This window comes from Mandrillus leucophaeus, unplaced genomic scaffold, assembly GCF_000951045.1.
Source record: "Mandrillus leucophaeus isolate KB7577 unplaced genomic scaffold, Mleu.le_1.0 Scaffold1380, whole genome shotgun sequence".
NCBI lineage: Eukaryota > Metazoa > Chordata > Mammalia > Primates > Cercopithecidae > Mandrillus > Mandrillus leucophaeus.
Window position 1 is genome coordinate 285,631 of NW_012101344.1, and position 10,906 is coordinate 296,536.

Sequence of the window (10,906 nt, forward strand, 5' to 3'; positions counted from 1 at the left end):
ACTCTCCCTCTTTTTTTCTTTCCTCCTTCCTCCTCCTGCCACTTTTCCCCTTTAAATACTGAAGCCCTCAGATTCCTCTTTGTAAAAAGTAGGGGCCATAGATCATACTGTGGCTTTCGTCTCTTTTCCCTGGTGTATCTTCAACTTTGGCAAAATAACCTGTACATTAATTGAGACTTGGCTCAGTCCTTTTCTTTAGTTTACATGTCGAAGCTGGCACATATGACATACTTAGCTTAGCAATTTATACTTAATATTTGTTCTCCGGGCTTTGGGGTAGCACAGATAGAACAATATACCGAAGCCATTTCTCTTCAAAGAGTTCAAACAATTTATTTCACAGGAGAGGTGGAGGTCAGTCTTCTTCACACAAGTGTTATAACCCATTAAAAAATTATCTTTCTAATCTCCTCAGAGTGGAAAACAGGTAATTCTCAACCTGGAGACAAGCTCTAAAGTACAGAGATATCACCTGCTGCAGGAGATGTGAAGGCTCACTCTTAAAGTTTTCTCGCATTTATTTTCCATTTTCTTAGCATGGAATGTTCTTTCCAGCAAGGTCCATTAAGAGAGAGTGAAATATGAATACAGCTGTATTGGATTCCTGAGGAGGACTTGATCAAATACATAGAAATGGTGGCTTCAATGATCAAATTATTTTGCTTCTAGCCAAGTCGGATACAAGTCTCCGTTTTCTTTTCAAAGCTCCCTTATGCTGACAGGAAGTAAGAACAGAATCAGACTGCAATCTAAACACAAGTGCCTGAACTCCTTTTCCATGAAGAGTTTCTATAGAATTCCACACTGCCTTAAGCACAACCTCACTCTTTCTCTCACTCTTGGGAGAGAAAAAAGTGAAAGATGCATCCGTGTAATTGACAACCTGAGTACGACCCTACCAAGGTTAATTCATAGTTTATTATAATCATGTGGGAATTAAGCACACAATTAGAAGTCTTTTCTACACAATCTAACATCATTTCTGACTCTGTTATCTCACAGCCAAAATGAAGTTACTTTTCCTTTGTAAGCTCCTAATGTCTTTCGTTCAAATCACTTTAAAACATAAAGGAACCTTAAAAAGCAAACACAGGTTGATGCACCAATAAACCACTTATGCCCTATCTTATTTTGGTAAGTCTACATAGGCTCTAATTATCTGGTCATAATGTAAACAGATTGTTTAGAAATAACAGATACTTGATTCATAAAGCCCACTGTTGAGGCTTTCATGATACTGGCTCTTTTAACATGAGAAGAGGCAAAACGTGAAGTTCATTGCTGCAACATAACCGATTTATACTAAGTTTTTCAAAATGTGTTGTCCCTGAGCTGGAAGGCAGACTGGGAAGAGCGTGGGGCTCCCAGGAAAAAGGATGGGGTGGCTTCATCCAACAGTGCCACCTGCACGGTGAGGCTGGGGCTGAATACCAAACTGTGCTGAATTGCAAGGAGTTTCCCCAACAAGTATTATTTCCACAACTTAATTTTAAATTTCTTTCTCACCCAGACTTTTCTGAGACAAAAAATGAATCTGTAAGAGGGACCCAATCTGTGTCACCTTTTTATCCGCCAGCTCCTGTCACAATGCCTAGAATGTAATAGTTGCCAAACAAATGCCTAATTAAAAATCTCTCCACCTGGGGCATCTTCACAAAAAGTCTACATGGGCTATCTTTAGTACTAACCCCACAACCAAAATTTTCCCTCAGTAAAAGAAAAATGACTGATATGGTTTGGCTGTGTCTCTACCCAAATCTCATGTTGAATTGTAATTCCCAGTGTTGGAGGCGGGGCCTGGTGGGAGGTGATTGAATCATAGGTGATTTAGCACCATCCCGCTAGTACTGCCTCGTGACTGAGTTCTCACGAGATCTGGCTGTTTAAAAGTGTGTAACTCCAGCCGAGCAAGGTGGCTCATGCCTGTAATCCCAGCACTTTGGGAGGCTGAGGCACCTGAATTCAGGAGTTCCAGACCAGCTTGGCCAATGTGGGGAAACTTTGTCTCTACTGAAAACACAAAAATTACCCGGGTATAGTGGCACATGCCTGTAGTCCCACCTACTTAGGAGGCTGAGACAGGAGAATCGCTTGAACTTGGGAGGCAGAGGTGGCAGTGAGCTGAGATCACAATACTGCACTCCAGCCTGGGTGACAGTGAGACTCCATCTTAAAAAAAAATAAGAAAGAAAAGTGTGTAATCCCTCCCGCTTTGTTCTTTTCCTCTTGCTCCTGCCACATAAGATGGGCTTGCTTTCCCTTTGCTTTCTGCTGTGATTTTAAGTTTCCTGAGGCCTCCCCCCAAAAAAAAGCCTGTACAGCCCATAGAACCATGAGTCAATTAAACCTCTTTTCTTCGTAAATGACCCAGTCTCAGGTATGTCTTTATAGCACTGCCAGAATGGACAAATACAATGACTTAGCAAATATTTTTATCTTCATGTAAATATAAGGCAATGGAAATGGAATGCTTCATTTTTTTTCAGTAAAGGTATTTTAAGTATCAATACAAAGAGAGGAAAGGAAATTTGAAGAAATGGGAAAATACATTCTCTAGAATTTGTGTCACCTTGGTAGTGACAGGCGTATCCTATAAATCCCACTGACAAAGTGAGCCCTAGGAAAGAAAAACACATTCCCAAGAAGATCTTCTCTTCCTTTGGCCTTCATGGCAGACAGAAGTGACTTTCCCAACAGTCTCTGTTTCAGCTCAGTCAGGTTCAACTGCACTGCCCTGAGAAGATGGACAGCAGTTGGGAGACTCAACACTTACTGGCACATTCCCTGCTCTTGGTCTGTGAGGTTTTATTCCCATAAATGGACCCAAGCATGTATTCAGATGACAATCTGTCCACCCACAGATGCCCTGGGTGACTGATGCGGAAAAGCAGCCCTACCCGTGATTACTGTAGGCTTCACTGAGGCCACATGGCATGGACCTGTGCCTGCCCCACTTTTGGGGCAGGGAGTGGTGTGAACTCACCTGAGGATTTCTGAAGCTGGGGGTTCCCCGTGGCTCAGAAACAGGCCCAGAAGTCAGCTGGCTATCAGGACACCAGGGACCAACCACACTCCTACTCCTTCCTAGAAACCAGATGCTGTAGGCTGCCTCCTTATTTGGGGAATGGATCTTTCATTTCATAACTGGTTAAGAGGATTTTACATGCAAAGTCCCCAAAAAGAAATTCACTGTGATGCCTAGTTAACTAGCCCTAACTTCTTTTCACTGATATTCTTAATTTGCTATTCTCCAGATACTGTTCCCTGAATTAAATTCTGTTGATCTTTCTCACTCAAAAAAGTGATGAGTTATCTCCAGAACATTGATTTTTATCAACCTTGAGAGTAAGGCTGCCTTTATATATTATAGTGACCAGAGTGTTCTGTACATTTCCACTGCTTCAAAATTAAGTTTGTAATAATTACTTGGACATAAGACCTGCCACTGACTCACGCTTTATAAAAATGATTTTAAGTCCATGTGTGTAGCATTACCCGGATACAATTCTCTAGAAAGAGAATTTCCATTTTATTCATTTATTTAATTTTTGCAAACAATTTTAGAGGCAGGGTGTTAAACTGATTAAAATTTCACAAGATTGACATTATTGCTTAAAGTGCTTGAATTGGTTACATTTTTTAAAATTAAGGTACAGATTATTTTAAATAAAAACTACAATATTTTTAGCAACAAAATAATAGGAATGCCACACAAATACAGTAACTATTTTGGTTACACAGAAATGGAAGCCAAAAATAAATTAATGTAATACTGGAAAACAGAAATTTAATTAGGCAGAAAAGTAAGAAATAATTTTCCCTGACCCATGCCATTTACATGAGTTCATTACAATAGTGCTGATAAATGCCTTGACCATATAATAGCAAACAAGGGCAAAACATTTAGTGCACAATATTTTAATACACATGAATATACAAAGTTGATCAAAATGCAATGTTGAAAGATAAAATCCATCTGTAATAAAGCTACACTCCAATACCTAAAATAAGCCCTAAGCTCCAGTTAGAACATAGATCATTATTCGGCATGCCCATGAAATTAAGGGTATCCATGAAAATAATTGCATAGGGACCATTTCTGACATTTTTTCCCCATTTTATCTTAAATCCAAAATATACCAGGCCATAAAACCAAATATGACTGACTTCCTATTCAAACTAATGCCCTGCTTGTGTTGTGCCTCAGTCTCTTCAGACCAGTCCACTTCCTATGACCATAGAAGGGAAAATGCACCAACACAATAGGACTGGATGCCAGCATTTTACCAACATTTACTTTTAAACACATGATTTTTTAGCATTTTTTATGCCATAACCTAGAGGCTAAACTAGTAAGTAACCAATAAAGCAAATGTTCCTTCTGTTTTTTTTTAAGTGTAAAACACTGTAACTTATTTTATAACACCCAGCAGTTAAAAGAAATACAGCAGGCCTACTCACTTCTGCAGATGACACAGGAAATCCTTGGCCGTTGGAGGGAATACTGAGGAGCCTTTGGGCTATTGCTGACCTCAGAATGGTCTCACATCTCCCACACCATTTCCTGTTTTACACTATGAATGAGGGATGTAAACTAAAAGTGTTTGCATGTTACCATCTTTACATAAAGAGACATGATTGGGAAAAACTTGTAGCTGCCTAGTGTTTGTTTCATTTATTGAGGAGGAAGAGTGAAAAAATTAGCAGATAGCTCTAAATTTTAAAAAGCTGATGGAGTGTTGCTGGAGAAGTGTGTTTTGGTCTTTTTCCAATCTTCTTTTTCTGCACCACACAATTGTTTTAATGTCTTTGCAATATTTTCTTATACTTACCCTTTTTCGTTCCAAAAATCTATCCATGAATGCTGAATTTTAACTGACTCTTTCTATTAAAAGGAATTACTTTGATTAAATCACTGGGAAAAACATTTTGCACAACCAAACAGAAAAGAAATATCCTGAACTTATGACTGAGCATTTAAACATTACTTCTACAGGCTTCCAATTGAAATATTTTTTCTAATAAATTAGCTTCAACAGTTGTTTCAAAGATAATTTTAATAGCTTTTCTTATGAATCAGTTCCAATATATTAGAGGCCAACCATCATTTTCTTAAAACTTTGTAACTTGCAGTCAAATATATGGATTCTATGTAGTACAAACATTTTCCTACATTAATCACCTTCAGTCGGAAAGTGCCTCTCCTTAAAAGGAGACAAAGACTCACCTTCCAGGTAGTGATTACTGCATAAGTTTCATGGAGAGAAAAACAATGCTTATAAATGTGAAATTGCCTCTAAACAAGGCAAGGTACATTTCCATCACTGTATAAAACAACAACATGAAGATCACCCTGTTTTGTCTTCTCCAGTGAAAAGTAAAACATTTCACTTCAAGCATAAACAAATGAAATGTTGGCATGCTTACTTAAGTTCTGAGCAATAAACAGTTCAAGATATTTCAAAGATAAGAAATCCAGTTTTCATCTAGATAAAGTGCTATCCTCTTCATTGTTGCAAAATGGCCACTAACATTTTCCATTTCAATTTTAGTTCACATTATGCCCAAAGTTTGCATGTTCATTAGCGGATGCATTAGGTAACAAAAATATGTTCACAGTTTATTATAGTGTATGGAAGTTACGTGACTTCCAAAGGAAGCCGAGATCTAAGACTCAAAAACCAGCTCAACGGCAAAACACCAAACGACCCTTTTAATTAAAGGTACCAATATTCAAATGCTCTAATAAATACATATATAACAAAAGTGAAAAAAGTAACTATAGTGAGATGAGGTTCTTCCAAAAAAATTCTGTCTTGTCAAGCATTTTAGGAGTCTGAGCCAAAGAAACAGCGCCATTTTGTTCATTCCTCCCCCTGCCCACGGACACTTCCTTTGAGCCACCTTCATACCCAGCTAACTCTGGTATTCCCTCTAGGGAAGGTTCTGTATCAGCCCTGGGACTCGCCAGTGCCTCAGTAAACAGACGGACTATATTAAAAAGTTAAGTTGTACAATGTGCTGATGGCTGGAAAGATGCAGTACCTTTGTTATTCCTGATAAGGAACAATGCCGTGCTGACTGGCTAAGGGGAGGTTTGCCAACCCTGCAGTCACTGACTGTGACACATCAGCAGGATTGGAAAGATACCTTGAAAAGCTTAGCAGTGCCGGATACAGGATAAATACAATTCACAGGGCCTCACAAAAGTGTCACTGAAAATAAACAACATAGAGTTATTTTCCTGAAACTTGGGTTTTGGTAGAAAGGTACGAAAATAACTTTTCATTGTCCACAAAAACTTCCCCCTCTTGGCTTTGCCTGCCCTGAGCCTTCTTAGCCCCTGGAATTCTAATGGCTAGGTCAGCACAGCCTAGTGCCAATGCCAGCCAACACCAGCCACCGCGGACAGCTTCTCTTCACCCTGTTTCATGTGAAGGATGATTTTAGTATTGAGGTTACTCACTTTTCAACATTTTCACTTGCACAAACTTAAAGCTACAGTTGCACCCCTAAAAGGTGAATATCTACCCAATTCTTCTGTCCTTTTATCAGAAAAGAGGCAGAGAAGTTGAAAATGGGTAGCAATGCTTCCAGGGACAAGTTAAAGGAATGCACTGTAAGAAGACCCTGGAAGCCACAGAAGTTTAGCAAACACCTAAAATAGACCATAGACATTCATAGGAAATGTCATTCTAATACAGCCAGACATAATGAATGGCATAGCTTTCACCCAGTCCTAAAATTAGCAACTGTTATTCATACAAATCAGACTACAATCTGATTGCAGTTAACTCTACGTCAGACTGAAATAAAACCAAGAGTAGTGCTGCATGTAAAAACACAAAAGGAGAGAGTCTAACTCGGCCAGACCATTGAGACTCAGAGTGATACCATTAGTGGGCCACTGGGGAAGAAGAAAGACTGCAGAGAAACCAGGTAATAGTGCTTTGAACATTTTCCCCCACTTGACTCAGTTCCACAGTTCTTTAAGTTACTCTCTTGACTGATAGAATAAAATATATCCAGATTCTGAATTTTTTGATATATCTGATGTCAGGCCATAGAATTCTTCAATAGCTTGAGCATCTATTTTCTGCAATAAAGGAGAAAGAAAACAATACAATTATATAATATGATTCCTGGGGAAAGGAGATAAAAACTAATGGAATATATATTAAAATGCAAGGAGGACAATTTGTTATGAAATCATGATTAGGAACTTTCAATAGCAAATGGAGAATTCCACAGACTTGGCTGAAGGACATCATCACAGAAATTGTACATCTCTGGGAAAGTAGGCAACGCCTTCATGCATTAGCAACCCTGTGTGGGCACTCTTTGAAGAACAAGACAAGACATCTCCCAGATGGTAAACTGATGGGTCCTGGAAATAGCCTTAAGTCTTTCCGGCCACCAGAGTTTAGTGTTATTCCACTTTTAGTGTTATTCCACTTTTAGTGTTATTCCACTAAAACTGCTACCCTAGTGGGTTAAAATAGATCATGTCTTTGAGTGTAGAATTCATTCCAGCTAGTATTCTTTTATAACAAAATCAATACATAGAATGTATTGGTGTAATATAAAGATTTCCAGATCCAACAGACTGAAAAAAATACTTTAAACAATAATCGATACAAGAAAAATTTGTTATAATAAAATAATTTTAATAGAACTTTGAAGTCTATTGTTTGCCCTGTATCAGAGGGGGCTTTAATCATGATAGAAACAAGACTTATACTTAAGTATGATTTACGGTGGCACAGATAGAGAGACCCCGTGTCTATGGCTGAACCGTAGAGAACACTCGTCGGTAAGTCCGTGATCACACCCCTTCTCCCTTTCCACGGAGCATGGGGATTAGCAGGATTTGGTTTTGAATAGAAATTTAAGTTGTTTTCAAATTACATTATGGGGAAACAGGCCTATTTTAGAAAACATCTATACGTATACGTTCCCTGAAATACTACTGATGCTCTATGACTACTGGAGAATAATCTGCAAACCAACCTCTACAATGTCATCATCAAATAAAAGCCAGAAGCCGTGACTTTTCACGATAGTGATATAATGCCCACGATTAGGACCACTGGAAAAGAACAATTAAAAGAAAGTCAGCAAGTTAATATTTATCTCTTTATAAAACTCTACTTAGCTCTTTATAAGCAGTGATTCTCTGGGAAACAAACTATGTCATCAGCATAAAGAACTTGGAATATAGCTCATGTCTATGTTCACAACACTATGCTGGACACGGGAATACAAAAGTGGACAGAAGAGATGTCTTCTAAGGACTCATAATCCAGCAGCAAAAACAGACACTCAAATTCAGTAAATATTAACAAAAAATTACTCTCTACCTATTCTGTGCCAGGCCCTATTCTATCTGTCAGGGGAAGAAGCAGTGAACAAAACAAAGACCTCACTTACTTGGGACTTGGGGTAGGGGCCAGATTGGCAATATACAAACTAAACTTATAAATGTATGTCAAGCGGTGAGAAGTGTCACGGAGAAGGATGAAGCAGGGTAATGGGATATGAGTGATGGGAGGAGGTAATATTTGATGGAAAGTGAAGGGAGGCCACTTTGATAATGTGAGCAGAAGGAAATTTCCCTGAAGGAAATGACAGGGGTAGGGGTAGGGGTGGGGTTGGGGTCAGGGCATGGGGAGAAGCCATGTGACTCTGGGATGGAAGTTTCAGAAATAGGGAATAGCAAGTGCAAACACCTGGGGTGAGTGAGTAGCACTTGGTGTCTTCAGGAACAGCAGAGAGGCCAAAGGAGGCCAGAGCAGCAGAGTGAGCGAGGAGGGGAAGACCGGAGGGGGCTGAGGGGCAGGTGTAGGAATCGCAGGTAAGATTTTAGGCTTTGCTTCGAGCAAGCCAGGAAGAAATGGGAATTTTGAGGAGTTGCATGATCTGTGTTTTAGAAAGACATTAACAAACCAATAAGCATAGTAACAAGTGTTAAAAAGCCATATACTATGCTATACGGAAAAAAGCAGAAAGGACAACTAAGCAGCTGTCACTATGTAGTTAGGTTAGATTTGCACGAGTGAGGAGATTTTAATCCTAAACCTAAAACTGTTTTTTAACGCACTGTTAAAGTTGAAAAAGCCAAACTTTCCCCTTTGTTTACCCTCTTTCAACACAAGATGATGCCAATGATCTGTTCCTGCCCTTTCTCCAGCCTCCTCCAGCTACTGTCTCCCTTTCCCTCTGAGCTCCAGCCCATCGGGCTCCTCTCACACGCCACCCCCTTCACATTACGGGCCTTTGCATTGCTGTAAACTCTGCCAGAGATAATCCTCCCCCAACTACATTCTTTTTAGCCCTCAGCTCAAATGTTACCTCCCCAGATAAATCTATGCTGACCACCTCACCTGAAGAGGTATTTCCCATCACTCACTCATCTCCCTGTTTATTCCTGATAGCACTGATCAAAATCAAATTATCTTGCAATGGTTTGTTTTTGGAGGTAGCAGGGCAGTGTGTTTACTTGTTCATTATCAGTCTTTCCAGATAGATTATAAATTTTGTGAGGGCAGGGCCCCTGTGCTGTGTGTCTTTTCGTTACTCTATCTTCAGATCCTGGCATGGAACCCAGAAAATATGAGCTTAAAAAAAAACTTGCAGCAGAAATCAATGCATGAGGCTATGCACCTGTTGCAACTGTGGGCCTGCCTTCCTGGCATGGAAGGGAAGGCAGGCCCAGCTCCCTAACCTCAAAGCTTTCCAGTGCTACCTGGAAGCCACCCAATCCACATGCATAGGCCAACCCTGCTCCACACAAGAGAACAATGCTACTTCTGTGGGGAGGAGTTTGAAGAATCCTAGTTAGTGGCATGCATGACTTGGCACCAACTGATTTCTGCTACCAGGGCTCTTCTGACCTTGTGCTCACAGTACAGAAACTGACCTTAGAGAACCCAGCCTCCCGCTGGACGTCCAGTTCCCTCACCTGGGTCTCTGCCAGTCCTCCCAAGGATTTGAATTGGGCACCCACAGAGACCCACACTGAAAGTCCTGTGTACCCTGTGCAAGGGGCCCTCCTGTTCACACCACCCCTGCCACCCACTTTAGCCACAATGCCCACCAGGTCCCAGGCTCTGCCTGCCTTAAGACCTTCCTGAACCCTGCACCAATGTGAGGCCTCACCCAGTGCTCAAGGCTAGGTTCCAGGTCACTGGAACACTGTGTTCTTCAAAAGAATAACAGCTCTTCTTCAGGGAGAACACCACAAAACTGGCATATAACTAGCAAATAAATACCATTTTACTGAGAATACAAGAAAACATCCAGTGACTTAAAGTTAATACATGCAAGATAAAATATGGGGTGCTTCAGATGTAAAGTTACAGTTTCTGATGCCATCTACCCTAGTACACAATTAAAAATGTATCAATCTATTCCTGCGCATGGCAATGGTAGTCTCCTGGTAATGGTGTGTTCACCATAATCCGATTTTAGCCGATGGCGGAGAAAGACTCTTACTCTGTGACACGCCCCAATCTAAAACCTACGAGGGCGGGAGAAAGCTGTGCCTACTCCCAAGACAGAACACACACCTGTCCCAGCTGAGCCAAGAATAACAAACAGGTGAATTTTCAATATATTTTTCTTCCCTTATACCAAATTATGGAATAAAAAATATCTGCTCACACTTTGGGAGGCGGGAGGCCAAGGCGGGCGGATCACAAGGTCAGGAGATCGAGACCACGGTGAAACCCGGTCTCTACTAAAAATACAAAAAATTAGCCGGCGCGGTGGCAGGCGCCTGTAGTCCCAGCTACTCGGGAGGTTGAGGCAGGAGAATGGCCTGAACCCAGGAGACGGAGCTTGCAGTGAGCCGAGATCGTGCCACTGCACTCCAGCCTGGGGGACAGAGCGAGACTCTGTCTCAAAA

General features: G+C 40.6%; 1 protein-coding gene across 1 annotated transcript in view; it reads right to left on the reverse strand.

Annotated features, from left to right (window-relative positions):
- Positions 1 to 313: 313 nt before the first annotated feature.
- The window catches only part of USP46 (ubiquitin specific peptidase 46), a 44,229-nt gene continuing 33,636 nt past the window's right edge, over positions 314 to 10,906 (reverse strand). The window contains exons 7-8 of the mRNA XM_011973473.1: positions 8,011 to 8,089; positions 314 to 7,096 (exon numbers count right to left, since the gene is read on the reverse strand). Of these exons, the coding sequence (XP_011828863.1) occupies positions 6,995 to 7,096; positions 8,011 to 8,089 (181 nt within the window). The 3' untranslated portion in view covers positions 314 to 6,994. The remainder of the gene's footprint in view (positions 7,097 to 8,010; positions 8,090 to 10,906) is intronic.